This window comes from Saccopteryx bilineata, chromosome 7 (assembly GCF_036850765.1).
Source record: "Saccopteryx bilineata isolate mSacBil1 chromosome 7, mSacBil1_pri_phased_curated, whole genome shotgun sequence".
NCBI lineage: Eukaryota > Metazoa > Chordata > Mammalia > Chiroptera > Emballonuridae > Saccopteryx > Saccopteryx bilineata.
The window spans coordinates 12,666,389-12,684,431 of record NC_089496.1 but is presented as its reverse complement, the minus strand read 5'-3'; the positions used below and the strand labels follow the sequence as shown (position 1 = coordinate 12,684,431).

At 35.9% G+C, this 18,043-nt stretch overlaps 1 protein-coding gene across 4 annotated transcripts in view; it reads left to right on the top strand.

Annotated features, from left to right (window-relative positions):
* Positions 1 to 18,043, top strand: part of PHTF2 (putative homeodomain transcription factor 2) — a 173,311-nt gene that overhangs the window by 109,734 nt on the left and 45,534 nt on the right. For all 4 annotated transcript variants that reach the window (XM_066240566.1, XM_066240564.1, XM_066240562.1 and 1 more), the window contains 4 exons: positions 4,043 to 4,112; positions 4,736 to 4,894; positions 8,684 to 8,849; positions 9,929 to 10,090. In XM_066240566.1, coding sequence (XP_066096663.1) covers positions 4,043 to 4,112; positions 4,736 to 4,894; positions 8,684 to 8,849; positions 9,929 to 10,090 — 557 coding nt within the window. The remainder of the gene's footprint in view (positions 1 to 4,042; positions 4,113 to 4,735; positions 4,895 to 8,683; positions 8,850 to 9,928; positions 10,091 to 18,043) is intronic.

Here is an 18,043-nt window from a genome sequence, read left to right as displayed (position 1 = left end):
TGCCCTGACCAGGAGTCAAACCCAGGATTTCCACATGCTAGGCCGGCACTCTCCTGCTGAGCCAAGTGGCTAGGGCCTATTTTAATTCAAAACTTCATACTATTTGTGTCACTGTCCTGTAGGAATGTACTGTATGGATTTAAAAATATATTTATTAGAGAATATATTATTTGAATTTTTGGAGATGAATAGTATTAGTAGTACTTGATTGTTTCTAGTTAAATTAGTAATTTTTTAAATCTTTTTTTTAAACTTAATTTCATTTTTTGTATGTTAAACTTTTTTTTTGTTGTATGTATTTTATTTTTCTTCTTAAGTGAGAAACAGGGAGGCAGAGAGACAGATGCCTGCATGCCACTGGAGTAGGATTCACTCAGCAAGCCCCCTGTGGGGCGATATTCTGCCCATCTGGGGCAGTTACCCCTGTTGCTTGGCAACTGAGCTATTTTAGCGCCTGAGGCGGAGGCCATGGAGTCATCCTCTGCACTTGGGGCCAACTTGCTCCAACTGAGCCATGGCTGCTGGAGGGGAAGAGAGAGATAGTGAGAGAGAAGGGAGAGGAGGTGTGGTGGAGAAGCAGATGGTCATTTCTCCTGTGTGCTCTGACCAGGAATCAATCCCAGGACATCCACATGCCGGACTGATGCTCTACTGCTGAGCCAACTGGCCAGGGCCATATTTTCTTTTATTGAGATAATATTGGTTAATAATGTTATACAAGGTGTACAACATAATTCAGTATTTATATACATTATAGTATGTTCGCCACCAAAAGTTTATTTTCACCACTTAAAAATTTTAAGAGTCCATAATTATAGTTAGTACTAAAAGCTATGCTATTTTTTATGAATGTGGTGTACTCTAAACCAATTAAAAATTTTACAGCTTGAAATATATACTTAATTAAAATAAGATTTTACAAATGCTTACATCTTGGTGTTAATATCTTTTATTTTGTCAACAAAATAATTAATGTTAGAAAATTTATCAATTTTTTTTAAACCCTCGAAATATTCTGATAGATTACCTTGAAGGGGCAGTTTTATCAAAACTGGTAATTATATTTTGACTCTACAATGTAACTCAAATACTTTAATGAGATATAAAGAGGAGGCCTGACCTGTGGTAGCGCAGTGGATGAAGTGTCGACCTGGAATGGTGAGGTCGCTGGTTCAAAACCCTGGGTCTTACCTGGTCAAGGTACATATGGGAGTTCATGCCTCCTGCTCCTCCCCTACTTCTCTCTGTCTCTCTCCCTCCCCCTCTCTAAAGTGAATAAATAATAAAATAAATTTTTAAATAAAAAATATATATAAAAGAGGAAATTACATATAAAAAGTTTAAGTACAATGAACATGATAGAAAACAACATAATTGTATAAATCAAGATAATTTACTGCCTTTCTTACAAGGACAAAGTTTTTAAAACAATCTTGATAAAAACTTTAGGTATACAGTAGTAAATTAAGTTTAGATTTGTCCTAAAACATTGCCTATAAGGTTATTTTCAAGTTATTATTATTTTTTTTTAGTGAATTGGGCTGACACTAGTTAACAAAATTATATAGGTTTCAGATACACAGTTCTACAACACATCATCTGTTTTTAATTTATTAACAATAAAGGTTAAATCATAATAAACTTCATACTAAATCTAAATAGTGCTCTATTAATGAAATTTTGTTAAATGTATGTATTGTTAGAATTATATTTCCAATTTAAAAAATATCAGGAATGATTTATAGTTTGTCAGCCACTCTGTTGTAACATTAAAATGGGAAATGAAGTACAGATACAGTTGCTTCTCATTATTCACAGTAATTATTGTCTGTAAAGTCACCATGAACAATGAATTAGTGAATACTAACTATTGCTCCTAGGAGAAATACAGAGTTAGGTTCCTGCAAGCCTCAACCTTTTCGTCAGCTGGTCAGTACATAACCTTATTTTATGCATGTTTCTATTGAAAAACCCCTTGTTTTATAAGTATTGTTGGTTTCATTGATTTTATGGCCAACACACTATAACTATGCCTGAATAGAGATTATCTAACACACATTTTCTCAGAGGCACATCACAGCCTTTTTGCACTTAGAAGCACTAGACAGCACTTCAGCACTATGCTTGGGACCATTTTAAACAACAAAATTACCAACAAAAGCCCTCACAATGCAAATATATCTCATATATATACAGTACTGAATAGACTGTGAAAAGGACACTTAATGAAAATATTGAGAGCTGAAACATGAAGGCAAACTTGTTTGACCTCAGCTGGGCATGTGCATATTGGGTGGCTCAAATTTTTTGTCAGAGTCACTCTGTACATATCTGCAAATGACTGCAAAAGCACAGGAATGTTGATTTGGGGATACAAATACATTTTAGTGAGTAGGTGAATTTGCAAACATAGAATCTGTGAATATGAAGATCAATTGTGTATAAAATTTTATGGATATATCCTTAACCCAGACCTTTTCTTTTGTTTTCATATCTTTCTATCTTTGGGTCATTTGTAACTTCAGATGGACAGACTTGTTGTAGGGGTTCAAGTGTTAATTGCATCTGGATTTTAGGGAACATTTTTGGTTTATTTTATTATTTTTATTTATTTATTTATTTATTTATTTTTTATAGAGACAGAGAGTGAGTCAGAGAGAGGGACAGACAGGGACAGACAGACAGGAACGGAGAGAGACGAGAAGCATCAATCATTAGTTTTTTGTTGCGCGTTGTGACACCTTAGTTGTTCATTGATTGCTTTCTCATATGTGCCTTGACCGCGGGCCACAGCAGACCGAGCAACCCCTTGCTGGAGCCAGCGACCTTGGGTTCAAGCTGGTGGGCTTTTTCCTCAAACCAGATGAGCCCGCACTCAAGCCGGCAACCTCGGGGTCTCGAACCCAGGTCTTCTGCATCCCAGTCTGATGCTCTATCCACTGCACCACCGCCCGGTCAGGCCATTTTTGGTTTAAACATCTCAGTTTATTTTGAGCTCAAATGTCCTCTGCTTTTAGATGTCAACAGTATTTAATCAAATTTTTACTTTAGGTGGTCATTGTTAGTTACTTAGATTAGGATCAAACAAAGCATTGAATAGTTACTTGGTTAGTTGAATGAATAATAAATAGTCTAAACACTGTGTCATCTTTTAGCACTTGGCTCCTGAGTAGTTTAGCCTAAGCTCTTCTAATTCTTAACATACTAGACTTGAGTTACAAAGTGTAATTTATTTTTTTCATAGTTATCTCAGTAATTTGGATCCTCCACCCTTACTCCCATTTCTGTACACCAATGGCAGAAACTTAATCTTAGTGTTTAATAATTCCAAGTTTAAACTAATTCAGTTAGTGATCCCTGCTTTCTCCTCTTCCACCTACTGGGCATGGCGTGTAAGTTCTGAGGTGATTAGGTGGCATTGTGGTCTGGTTACGCATGTGAACAGAGTGGCAACCCAGAGATATGCATCATCCTCTCAGGTCTCAGCTGATAACACCCTACATGCTGGCATCTGCTGAGAAGTCTGCATCCCTGTCTGTCCTCAGCTCTGTTGTCCACTGCTTTCTGCAGCAATGCCCCCAGCCTCACACATTGAAGGCCCTTCAAAGTCACTGCTACCCCAGCCAGCCTCAGCACTCCTATGATAATCTGGGGCCAACACAATCTCTTGGACTACCTCGGACTGTATATCCAACTTGATTGGGGGCAAAAGTCTTTGTTTCAGAATTTTACTTTTAGTTATAAACAGTTGTCATTTGTTACATACATTGTTATTGACATCTTTAGAAGATGATTTTTTTTTCTGCTCTTCTGAATACATATAATTCCAATACTACATTTTTATTAAGGTATAAATGACATAACATTATATTAGTTTCATGTGTACAACATAATGATTCGGTATTTGTATATATTGAGAAATGATCACTACAATAAGTCTAGTTAACATTTGTCCCCATACACAATTACAGAAAATTTTTTTCTTTTGATGATGATGTTTAAGATCTACATTCTCACCAATACTACTTTTAATATATTATAGGGTTTAAGGAATAAACCAAAGAAAACAGCGCATGTGAAACCAGACCTCATAGATGTTGATCTTGTAAGAGGTGAGCCTTGGATAAAGAAATGCTTAATGCAATTAGAAATTGACCATGAAATACAGTTTCAAATGGGTTAGATATATATGTTTGTAGAAGTGTAAGTAAAATGAGTCTAAATTAAGGCAGGGATAGTATAAAAAATGGAGAATAGAAGCATTTATATACCATTGACTAGTCTTTCCTTCCACTAAAGATCATTCCAAGAAGTAGGTACAAAGGAAAAGTAGCTTGTGTTTGCTTAGCAAACTGTAAGGCTTGGTTATAACAATTAAAGTGGAAACATTTCTAAATTTTTATTTTTAAATTGTAGTTGACATATTTGTCTCAGGGGCTAAATGGTAATTTAAAATTCCTAACTCAAACTAATATTTGAATATTGTCTTATACTGTATGTATAAAATATGTGGGAGAAATTCTTCTGTTATTTCAGTTAATGTTTTTTGAAGTGCCTGAGTTAAATAGCATAAAGAATGTTTTTTAAAGTATCTCCTACCCCAAATTGGACATTTCTTATTCATAACATAGTACAAAATAAATTACACATCTTGTATTTTTAAAATGTTGCAATTTTTTCTCTAAAGAAATTAAAGACTAATAAATGTACTCTCTCATTTTTTCGCTTTTCTCAGGGTCTGCATTTGCTAAGGCAAAACCTGAAAGTCCTTGGACTTCTCTGACTAGAAAGGGAATTGTTCGAGTTGTATTTTTTCCCTTTTTCTTCCGGTGGTGGTTACAAGTAACATCAAAAGTCATCTTTTTCTGGCTTCTTGTCCTTTATCTTCTTCAAGGTACAATTAAATGATAGAAATGCATTTTGCTTTTAACTTTCAGGATGTTGTATTTTTAGGATTTACCAAGGCTTTTTAAAAATCATGTAGCACTACTGAATATGAAGATAAATATTTATTGTATTTCATTTAATAAGATACATTGGTTTGATATTTGAAACATTTGAGAAAACAAGTTATTTTTCAATATAATTTTTTGAAAATTTAAATCTGTGGATGACTAGAGAAAAATACAAATTGAGAGAAATTTTTTAAAATTAGAAAATCTCTTCAGAATGCACCCCCCACATATACATTCTACACCTGTGTTTTTTTTTTTTTAAATGAGAGAGAGAAAGGGACAGATAGACACAGAAAGGTAGAGAGATGAGAAGCATCAGTTCTTTGTTGTAGTGCCTTAGTTGTTCACTGATTGCTTTCTCATATGTGCCTTGACCGGGGTGGGGGGTGTCTCCTGCTGAGCCAGAGACCCCTTTCTCAAGCCAATGACCTTGGGCTTCAAGCCAGCGACCTTTGGGCTCAAAACAGCGACCATGCGGTCATGTCTATGATGCCACACTCAAGCTGGTGACCCCATGCTCCAGCTGGTGAGCCCACATTTAAGCCAGATAAGCCTGTGCTCAAGCCAGCGATCTTGGGGTTTTGTACCTGGGACCTCAGCGTCCCAGGCCAACTGTTCTATCCACGTGCCACAACCTGGTCAGGCCCTCGTTTAACTTCTATTTGCTCTCTCAAAGTTAGATCAGGCATCAGAAATCACCTTTAAGAATCTTTTCAGAATCTTTCAGTTTAGTTACATGTCTTTCCTGTGAGTATGGCAGCATTTATCATTTATCATAAGTATTTTATTAGTCTACTCAGGCTCCCATAACAAAATACCACTGACTGGGTGGCTTAAACATCAGAAATTTATTTTCTCACAGTTCTGGAGGCCAGAAGTCCAAGACAGGTACCATGAGGGTTGGGGTCTTTGTGAGGAGGCTTCTCTTCTTGACTTGTCCATGGCTACCTTCTCACTGCATCCTCACAGGGCCTTGCTTCTGTGCCTGAGTGGAGAGAGATCCCTGCTATCTCTTCTTCTTACAAGTGCATCAGTCCTACTGGATTAAGGTCCCACCCTTATGACTTCATTCAGCCTCTTATTACATCCTTATAGGTCCTGTCTGTAAATATCACATTGTGGAGTTAAGGCTTCAACATATAAATTATTAGGGTGGGTGCACAGTTTAGCTCATTATAGGTGTTTTAATTGTTTCTTTATATGTCTTTCTTCTTCTCTAAACTGAGGAGGGACAGGGAACACATAGACTATGTTATACTTGTCTTTCCACTCCCAATGCCTAATACCAGCCACTAAATCCACAGATTGATAGATCTAAGAATTGAACTTTAGAAATTTCACATTCCTGATGACTGTCCCTGGAGTTCTGCTTGGCCAGTATATGAAGCCTTGCCTTGGAACTACTTGTGCCCGATAAGTAACATTTTGTCTTAGTTGATCTCTTAGAGTAATCTTTAGAAGTACTGTCTAGCAGAAATCTTCAATAGTACTGTCTAGGTCACGGGATTTTATTAAATGATCAAAAAGTATAACAGAGAAGTGAATGTCTCCTTATGTCTTCTAACCCTTTACTCAAGGAGGAACAACAGGAAGGAGATGATATCAGAGCTGAGGCCATGGAAGGGATATGGCCCTTTGAGAGACAAAGCCAGGAAAAAAGAAGGAAAAAGAGAGGAATAAAGTGGCTTCCCTCTCCCCCTTTCTAATGTTTTTCATGGCAGAATTTCACAAAATATAGCAACATCCTGTTGAGATAGAAAATACAATTTTAGGATCCCATTCCTAGCATTAGAGAAAATGGTGATCATTGGGCTGAAAGATAAGTAAGTAACCAGCAAGAAGTTCTATCAAATTTGAATCTGAAGTTCTTTAAAATATTCCTTGTGCCTAAAATTCTGAACCTCTTAAATAGTATTTGCAGCCTCCTCCTTTTAAAAAATAGTTAATAATGGCTAATAAAAGTACTATTTATCAATGTTACGAACATATTTACTATATATAAGGGACTTTTCAAAGTGTTTTATGTATATTAATTCACTTGTACAGAGGAATAAGCCAAGGCTCAAAAAAAGAGAAGTAACTGAATAAAGGTCACATTAGAGTTCATATTAAAAACAACAAAAACTCTATGTTTTTACAAACTTCAGACTCGGTTATAAAACAACTAGAGAACTTGAATTAAAGTCCAGGGTAATTCATAAAAATAATTTACATTTTTAAAAATTTGTCATTTTCTTTTTAAAGAATCTTATTCAGGAGAATATAAAGCTGAAATTTGTTTTATAATATTTCTTAAACATCTTAGAAGATAAAATGGTGTTTTAAGTTTAAATTTTGGTATGCTAGGACAGGAATCTTTCAGTTGCAGGTGGCAAAAACCAAATGCAAGCTAGTTATTGCAGAAAGTTGTTTGTTGTTGTTTTTGTCTTCACTGTTCATCATAAAACGTTTTGAAACCCCTCCATCCCAGAAAAAAAACCTTGTGCAATAACAGGAGTGACCATATGTTCCAAGTCACTTGGGACTGTCTAATTCTCCAAGTTTACTTGTGCTGTCCTCATGCTTTCAGTAACAGGTCTCCTCTCACTCTCAGAGTTCAGATCTAGATAAGTTATATAGTCACCGTAAACACACACGTGCCCATCTCTTTTATTAAAAATTGTTAACATTTCGGTATGTTTACTTAATCTATTTTATTAAAGTACATTATTTACATCATGGCAACTGACCTTGAATATATCAGTATGTAACTTCAACATATTGCATCACATTACAATGATCACACCTAACAAAATGAACAGAATTTCCCTAATATTCAAATTCTCCAATTGTCCCAAACCTCCTAGGTCCTTGATTAAAGCATTGTTGGATCTAGAGGCTTAGATGGTGTCTTCACTCTTTATGCTGTCCACACTGCTTTTCTCATACTGGTCTCATTCATAGGGAGGCTTATTTTTTAAGTGATGTCTTATTTCCATAGTCATTAGTGTATGATCTAGGAGAAAGGCCTTCAAGCACCTCTGATACTCCCTATAAAAGATTCGGATTGGTTTTGCTTAGATCACATGCCCATCTTTTTATTAATTTCTGTGCCCAGAGTTAAGACTATGGCAAGCCTTGGTCACGGGTCTATCCCTGAGGTAGGAAAAATAAGACCATCTGATTCATAGATAAAGGAGGCACATTCCCAAAAGGCAAAGAGAGTTTATGTCTAGAAAGCTTAAGGGATGCTGAGCAGGCAAAAACAAGATTTTTTCTTCATGTGGCAGTTGTTAGCACTAATGGGTGGTTAGTGGTTTACCTGAAAAAATATGTCTGAGTAAATATATGTTATTAATTCTGAGTAGGTAGGCCTTTATTGAAAAGAAGCTCTTTATAGCCTTATCATAGACTTACATGTTTGTTAAAGAAATGAGTGTACTTGAGGTTAGTGTGGTTCTGTTGACTGTCTGGGATCTTGCTAGGACCAGCCTTAGATTCATATGTGTCTAGTTTTCCTTGTAGTGTTAAGGTGTATACCGTAGAGACTGTTAGGTGTTATCATGTTCAAAGAGTGTATTACTGAACAGCAAGTGTGGTTAGCCAGTCTGAAAGAGCTGGGCTGGAGAAATATGTAAACATATTTAAATTTAGAAAAATAACCTGGCAAGAAGCAATGTTAAAACAACTTTTAAAGTTTTGAAGAAGTGACTATCAGATCTATACCGATTTCTTTCTCTTTGTTGTAGTTGCCGCAGTAGTATTGTTCTGTTCCGCATCTAGCCCACACAACATCCCTCTGACAGAAGTGATTGGGCCCATATGGCTGATGCTGCTTCTGGGAACTGTGCACTGCCAGATTGTTTCAACAAGAACACCCAAGCCGCCTCTGAGTGCAGGGGGGAAAAGAAGAAGGTACTGTCTGTTTGAAAGGGATCTTTTTTGTAGATTTCTTGTCATTTTAATCTAGAATTGTTCTTGATTTGAATAAAATGTTATCTTGTAGAGTTACTCTGTCAAATAAAGCAGTGAGCTTCAGAATCAGCTACTGAATGTGATTTTGTTTTGTATTTGCTTCAAGGTCATTTTGAAACCACATACCTGTTGTTTTTTGAAGCTAATTTCTAGGTACCTCATTTCAATCTAGGAAATATATGTTAGCTGGAGTTGCTAGTCTCACTATTTAAAAACTTAAAATTTTTTTTAAAATTTATTCATTTTAGCAAGAGTGGAAGGGAGAGAGAGAGAGAAAGACTGGAAAAACGAGGACATCAATCTGTTCCTGTGTGTGCTCTGACCAGGGATTGAACTGGCAACCTCTGTACTTCGGGATGATGCTCTAGCCAACCAAACTATCCAACCAGGGCTTAAAAACTTTCGTATTTATAAAATGCTTTGGCAAAAACAAGAGCCAAGAAAAATATTTCAGCTAAATTCTATTTATTAAATGCTATTTGAAATGGTTTAATATTGTCCCTAGGTTAAGTAAACATAGTAAATCTCACTGGCCACTCATTACAATGGAGTCCGTTTTAAGGGTCTTTTGGAGCTCCTCTTTTGAATATTGTTGCTAAGAGATGGTGACATTTGAGTTTTAGGATGTTGAGATTTAAGCCCTTTTCACTTTGAAAAGATAAATAGAAAAATAGCGTTCTTGATCAGTTAGATTATAATTCTTTTTTATTTAAATTTTCTTCTTCATCTTCAGTTAAAGTGACATTCAGATAGGGAAGAAACACTTTTATAACTATCTGTCTAATGATATCCTTATAACCTCATATCCACAGACTATCAGTATAAGTGAGGAACAATACCTTAATATTTTTAGAAATTGGTCTTGAATATGTACTCATATTTGGGTTAACTTTATCCAGTAAATCTGAATTTTATCATTTATTAAAGTTCCTGTGTTTATGTTTACCAAAATTTTGAAAATACCAATAAAGTGGTTATTAAAATTTTAAAGCTATCTTCTGTTCTTTCTTCTGATAAAGGAAATTAAGAAAAGCAGCCCATTTGGAAGTACATAGGGAAGGAGATGGTTCCAGCACCACAGATAATTCACAGGAGGGAGCAGTGCAGAGCCACAGCGCCAGCACCTCATACGTTGGCGCTGTCTTCAGAGACCTCTGGCATGCTGCTTTCTTTTTATCAGGGTTTGTATTTATTCAAGGCTTTTTGGGGCATAGAGATGCACTATCCCTTTTCAGGCACTTCAGTCTCTAGTACTGAATAATGACCGCGTATGGTCATTATAGGTTTTGTTTTGATAAAATATAATGCTCTACATAACAGAAAAATAGAGACCATAAAGTTTACTTTGGGATACATGTAGATACGTCTATATGAGAATGAATATATATCATCAAAGTGATTGGGTTTCTTGATTTTGGTTTCCTTTGTGATTTCTCAAGTCCTATATTGCTTCTATTAGTTATTTATTTTTATCAGCAGTAAAGGTCAAATTGGCTTTACTAATATATGATGTGAATTGTGTGATATTTAAATTTAATTCCAACCTCAGTTATTAAATTATCTGATATCAAACATAGAGGCATTTTATTTAAAAGAATAAAATTATATTATAGGACAAAATTTTATTTTTATAAATTGGGCTTTTTGTATAGTTTGAACCACTATAAATATTTGCCAAATAAGAAAATATGTAATTATAGCAAACTTCAAAAATAAGTTAAAGCTAACTTAATCTTGTGTAATTATTTTAATAGTTAATTCAGAACACTTAAGTATTATATTAGTAGCACGCATATACATATAAATGTGAAAAAAGTAAAAAAGCCATAATCAAAATACTGAGTATAATTGATAAAAGTTGCTTAATTAATAAATCAAGAAAAGAGATACTGCAGATAACTATTTTGGTCACTTCTGTTAACTCCTCTACTAATATCATTATTTCATCATTGTGCTCTTATCATAAAGTTTATTATGCATTATATAATTAAGCAGTTATATCCTGGACATATTTTCATTTATTATAATTTTGGGAAAATTTTTCCAAAATTTTAATAGATTGTAGTAACATTGCATTAAATTGCTTTCTCCAGAGAAGATACAGGTTTGGTTTGATTTTTCACTTGTATTGGATTCTGTCAGTATCTATCTTAGTCTTTTTCTTCCTTTTTTTTTATAAACAGCTCTCCTTCTAACAGTAGGATATGACAGTTTTATCACTGCAAAGTCAATTTCTTAAACATTTCTCAAGAACTTTTGATGAGTAATTATAAATAGCATACTGGGTATGTTTTCCTTTGGGGGAATCATTTAGTTGTTTTGGTTTTCTGAAACTGATTCTGTCTTTCTTAGTATTCATGATCCCACTAATGTAGTAGGCTGGTGCTTTTGGAATTCTACCATGTTTCTCAAATGAGATTTAGACTTCAATTTCCTTCCTATTGGGCTGTAGCATAATCTTGACCACCAGTCATTGGTATTATAATGGCTAAATCCTTTTGGGTTTATTCCTTTTAATTATGATACCTATAATTTACATGTTATTAAAGATGCACTGTTTTCAGTCACCACATTCTGGGACTGGTTTACCAGCTTATGAATAAGACTAAATTAGGTACAAACAGGTTGTCAGAAAAATGTGAATTTTAGAAGTTCTAAACTGAGTTCTGAAATCTTGATGATATTTTGTTCTTTCAGGCTTTAGTAAGTCAGAAAGGACTTAAACTGAAGTATCAACTGAGGCTTAAAATTGTTTCTGGTGATAAAAATTGAATAATTGGATACTTACATTAAGGTATCTGATTTCTTTTCTTTTTTTTTTTGTTACAAAGACAGAGAGGGACAGATAGGACAGACAGATAGCAAGGAAGAGAGATGAAAAGCATCAATTCTTTGTTGCAGCACCTTAGTTGTTCATTGACTGGTTTCTTATATATGCCTTGACCAGGGGGCTACAGCAGACTAAGTGACTCCTTACTCAAGCCAGAGACCTTGGGCTCAAGCTGGTAAGCCTTGCTCAAACACCGGGGTGAGCCCACGCTCAAGCCGGCGACCTCGGAGTTTCAAATGTGGGTCCTCTGTGTCCCAGTTAGATGCTTTATCCACTGCTCCACTACCTGGTCAGACTAAGGTTTCTGAATTAACTGATGGGAAAATGAATACATAACCACACAAGCTTTGTATAACTTCTAGATGTTAGGATGAAAACTATGGTTTTTGCATTCTGTATTTATAAGTTGGGAAGGCCATATTTATCATCTCTAAGTACATTTCCTCTCAAGATAAAACTATTCTTTTTAAAACAAAAAACATACATAGTATTTCACATCTGAAAAAAATAGGAATTATAAAAAGAACTCTCTGAACCTGAGAAAACAAAGCTAAAGAAAATATCAATTTGCCTGACCAGGCAGTAGTGCAGTGCATGGAGCATCTGACTGAGACGTGAAGGACCCAGGTTCAAAACCCCAAGGTCGCCAGCTTGAGCGCTGGCTCATCAGCTTGACACGGGGTTGCTGGCTTGAGTGTAGGATCATAGACATGCCGCATGGTCGCTGGCTTGAACCCAGGTTGCTGTCTTGAGCGAGGGGTCACTCGCTGTGTTGTAGCCCGCCCCCCACCCCGCCGCCCGTCAAGGCACAAATGGGAAAGCAGTCAATGAACAACTAAGGAGCTGCAAGGAAGAATTAATGCTTCTCACCTCTCTCCCTTCCTGCTTGTCTGTCCCTCTCTCTGTCTCTCTCTCCATCTCTGTCAAAAATAAATAAATAAAAGAAAGTATCAATGTTAAAAGATATAGAAATCAACCATATTTCCTAAGGATTTAGTAGTATAATTTCAGTGAATTATAGACTTAAATAGATTAAATAGATTAAATTATAGTTTCTACTAAAAATACTGAATAGGAAGACTTAAATCTAGGTTGTATGATATATCTCTTTCGTGTAATAATGCCTATTTCAGAATTCACATAGATCCTAAGTTTTCTTTCATGGCCTTTAGATTCATTTAAACATCATAATATTAATTTAAAAAACAGACAAAAAAAACCAGACAGTGAATAGGAATTATGCTCTTTTTTTGAATAGAAAAAGTAACATAAGTGACATGGTACATAACACACAGAAACCAGAATAAAACCAGGTCACATGTTAACTTACATGCTCTGCTGACCTACTGTAATGATTTCTGTTCCCTTTAGCCTCCATATTTACTGTTTTTAACACTAAAGTGCAAGTTAAAGATTTAATAAATTAATTTTTTTCACACAATGGACTATACTGTATAAGATAAAGTGGTATGCAGTCCCACCAGAAGTTTTTGATACTAGAATTAAAATTGTGTTTTTAGTGACTTTAGTTTAAAGAGCTCAGTCATTTAAATTGGGTGAGGCTCTATTGCCTATTTTCCACAGACAAGAATGAAGACCATGTAAATGCCACTATATCCCAAATTTTTAAGTATATCTTATGACCACAACTAGATAATCTCATTAAATTTTCTAAAGTCACTGTATTTTAGAGTTGGGCTGGTTCTAGAAAGATTACAGCTATTATAAATAAAACTAACTTTGGTACATATCTCTCAAACTTATGCTGAGGATACCTAGGGGCCCAAGAGTCTTTAAAGGGCTATGTTAGCATGTAATCAAGGTGTATGAATAGATCCAGATAGCAGCAAAGGTAATATGTAGGCTCCTGTGTCATTTTCTTATATCTGAAAGTCTATGCATTCAGTTTCTCTCACCTCCCTTGCCCCTTCCTGCCTACCTACTCTTGTGGAATGAGAGCAGAACTAGAAATTTCATATTTTATTCTAAAGCAAGAGTTGGTTCCTACTGTTAAATAGCAACTCTCTAATGTTCTTTAATACTGAAAGGTGATCTTCAGTTGGATCTTAGAAATATTCTTGAGAGCAACAACTACTTGCAACTTTTTTCCCTCTGGCAGTTCAGAGTACCATGAGTATTTTTTATGATCTGACCAGGTTTTTATTTTTATTTATTTATTTATTTATTTATTTATTTATTTTTTATTTTTTTACAGAGACAGAGAGTCAGAGAGAGGGATAGACAGACAGACAGGATAGGGAGAGAGATGAGAAGCATCAATTATTAGTTTTTCGTTGTGACACCTTAGTTGTTCATTGATTGCTTTCTCATATGTGCCTTGACCGCCAGCTTTCAGCAGACCGAGTGACCCCTTGCTTGAGCCAGCAACCTTGGGTCCAAGATGATGAGCCTTGCTCAAGCCAGATGAGCCTATGCTCAAGCTGGTGACCTCAGGAGTCTTGAACCTGGGACCTCCGCATCCCAGTCCGACGTTCTATCCACTGCGCCACCACCTGGTCAGGCCTGACCAGGTTTTTAATATAGAAACATACTGGTTTTCATGTTTGTACAGATGTGAGATTTCATAAGCTAGTAAGCTCTTTAAAAGTTGTGTTAACTTTTTGGTTAAAGTTTATAATGTGAAAAACCATCTAGTTTTATGATTTATCTATGGTATAGATTGTACATTTGTTGGTGTGTGTTTGTTTTTTTTTCAGAGAAGACCAAGGTCATCACTTACCGTATTTCCCCATGTATGAGACCTACCATTTCCCCCAAAATTTGGGGTTTAAAAACTGGGTGCGTCTTATACAGTGGTTGTAGTTCTTTTTTTTTTACTTGCATTTCCTGCTTATTCGCATGGATGAGAAGTTGTATGAATTCTATGATGAATAAAATTTGAGTTCAGTAACTTTATGTAATACATCCCCCCCCCCCCAGATTTCGGCCCCAAAATTAAGGTGCGTCTTATACATGGGGCAATACGGTATTTCACAAAGGAAGTAAGGTAATTTTATACATAAAATTCTAAAGGTCACTTTCTTCTAACGGTATTTTTGACATAGAGCTATCCCCCGTGAATGTCAACCATAATATTTTAAAGAAAATTCTACACAGGTCATGCCACCTAAAGATTAAGTGGTAGTGTAGTTATGAAACTAAGCCTTGACCATGGCAATGAAATTGCACATTGTTTCTTTGCAAGTGCTTTTTTGTTCCAAATCCAATTCAGGAAATGCTGTTTCTATCATGGAATAAGTAAAATCAATATAGACTTGTATGTCTCCTGTTTTCAAGATACTACAAACCTCACTAGCGAAATGTCTGTGACCCATGGTGTTAAGGTTGATCTGAGAATATATTGTTAACTCTGGTTTTATTAAGTGAATGTATTATATGTATTAAGTATAGCTATTGAAATGTAGACATTTTATGGATAATACTAAAAACTTATCATTTTTTTTCTTTCTGTACTTTAGTATTTTACTTCCTAATACCAGCTTCTTTATACCCTGCCTTTTATTTTTGGTAGGGAATGGTTATTTAGATTTATATGTGTTTATTTTTAAATCAAAATGTTATTTACCTTGCTTCAGTTTATTTTTGTACATATTTTAAAGTTTACTTAAATAGAAGTAGCTTCCTTTTAAAAAATATTCTAACTGGAATTTTATAATATTTATTTATTTATTTATTTATTTATTTTATTTTTTCTGAAGCTGGAAATAGGGAGAGACAGTCAGACAGACTCCCGCATGCGCCTGACTGGGATCCACCCGGCACGCCCACCAGGGGCGATGCTCTGCCCACCAGGGGGCGTCGCTCTGCCGAGACCAGAGCCACTCTGGCGCCTGGGGCAGAGGCCAAGGAGCCATCCCCAGCGCCCCGGGCCATCTTTGCTCCAGTGGAGCCTTGGCTGCAGGAGGGGAAGAGAGAGACAGAGAGGAAGGAGGGGGTGGGGGTGGAGAAGCAAATGGGCGCTTCTCCTATGTGCCCTGGCTGGGAGTCGAACCTGGGTCCCCCGCACGCCAGGCCGATGCTCTACCACTGAGCCAACCGGCCAGGGCCTATAATATTTATTTTTTAAATTTCTCATCCCCCCCCTTTCCCTAATACTTTTACTGCCTAAAAAAGGGAAGTGGGAAGAATTACTTAAACAGCCGAGTCTTGATAACCCATGTTCCTTTTGAGAAGTTAATATTATGTAAAGTTTTAACTTGCAGCTATTAATTGCCATATGAATGATATAGTACAGTCAGTGGTAAAACTAAACTTCACCTGGAGTGATCACAATTTTTGACCCTCTTTACCTGCATTAATTGGGATTTAGCTTTCCTATGATTTCTTCAGCATTTCCTCTATACTCATATCCAAAGGAAGCCCTAGTTAGGGTACAAGTCAGTTTATGCTTTATTTATTTTTATTTATTTATTTATTTTAGAGAGAGGGAAGGAAAAGAGAGAGAGAAACATCAATTTGTTTCTGCATGTGCCCTGACTGGGGATCGAACTTTCAACCTTTGCATAATGAGACAGTGTTCTAACCAACCAGGCTATGGTTTGTACCTTGAAAAACAAGTTTCATTGCTTTTACATTCTTCAAGATGACAGGGTATACTTTCCTTCTAGAATATCCTCTAACTAAGGTTAGTGCCTGTGGTGTTCTGACTCTGACTCCAGGTGTCTTGAGAGAGCTAAATATGTGCATCTCTCCCAGGTTCGTGTTCAGTGCTATCAGCTGGTGCTTGAAATTGGCCCCAGGGATTATTTACGCCATGGAAAACAAGGGCCTTTTCCCCTGGAGAGCTGGCATTCAACACTTAGCAGCACTCTTACTGGGTTAGTAGGATGGTATTTCTTCATGATTAAACCCAGGTTATACATTTTGGGCAGGAATATCATAGAAGTGCTATTTGTTCTTCTCATTGCATCCTATCAGGTGGCAAACGATGTAGATTTGTTCCCTTACTAATTGATAGTTACCATAATAACTTAAGAGAGTGTCCTCCAGATTTCTCTATTCCAAGTTTATTTTTTCCTTTATAATCATTAAATGTCCTGTATGTGGATACTTTTATAATGTAAAAGTAACTCATTTCTTATCACACCTTTACCTTCTAGTTTTAGCATCCATTGGTGACTCTTGTCTGAATTATTACTATAATGGTTGCAAATGGTGATTTTTCTAACTCCCATCATTCCTTCTACATTTATTAGTTGGCATTCTACTTTAAGAAAAAGCTTTCCCTTGTTTATTACTCATGGATTTCTGTTTTATTTAATTTGTTACTCTGATTATTTATTTTGATGATCAGATTGTCCTAAATCTGGCCAGTGGAGCCCCTTTGAGCAGTTTTTTTGTTGTTGTTGTTTTTGTCTTTTTTGGCATTCTTTGAGCACTTTCTTTCTTTCTGGCATGTGTTTCCTGTTCAGCTTGTACTTCTGCCTCCGCTCTGGAATCAGCCATTTTTTCAAGGAGAGTGGTATATAGAAACAAAGATCTGAGTACTAGCTGTGCTCGTTACTATTGGGGTGTTGCTACCCTTCGGCCTTCTTCAGTGGGCAGAGCTAGAAAATGTGTGTTTGTTTATCCCTTTACATTTCCATTTATTTCTATATCTATCCAGATAGATTATAAACCATGAATTTGCAGTAATAGCTCCAATTCAGATACAATGTTAGAATTCATTTTGTCTTTTCTCCTCTTTTTATTTACATTTTTGTTATCTATCACTAATAAAACAATTCCCAAGTATATTCCTCAATATATTTGTTCAGTTCTCTGTATGTAATTCATCTCCCAATCCTACTGGCACCTGGCATTCTGCCCTAAGATTGTCTTTAAATGAGTTGCCCCTGCTGTTTCATTGCAACGATACTCTTGTAATTGCCATTATTACCAGTCACTGCCAAGCAGCATGGTTTATATTTTGATCTACTTTATTATTTTCTTTGTTATTTCAGCTTGGTTCACACTGTCATCTGCACTTAGTTCATGAGAAACATCAGCCAGCTACTGTAGCTTAGTAACTTCCTGTTCTGATAGGTTGCTCATACTTTGACAAGATAGAGGGGAGAGAAACAACCTAGAGAAGATTGGGACGAGGCAGAGATTAGGAAAGGAAGAAGTGGGAGATAGCTAGGAGGTGTCAGTCATATGGAATGGATGCTACTAGTTTTCTTTTCATGGGCTTAATATAATCTTTACCCTTTCCTGTTAAGAAAGGACTCATCCTTAAAGCAGCAGTTAGTACTAATTCAAAGCATTTTTCTTACCCTTTCAGATTTTGGTTCATTCCTTAAGT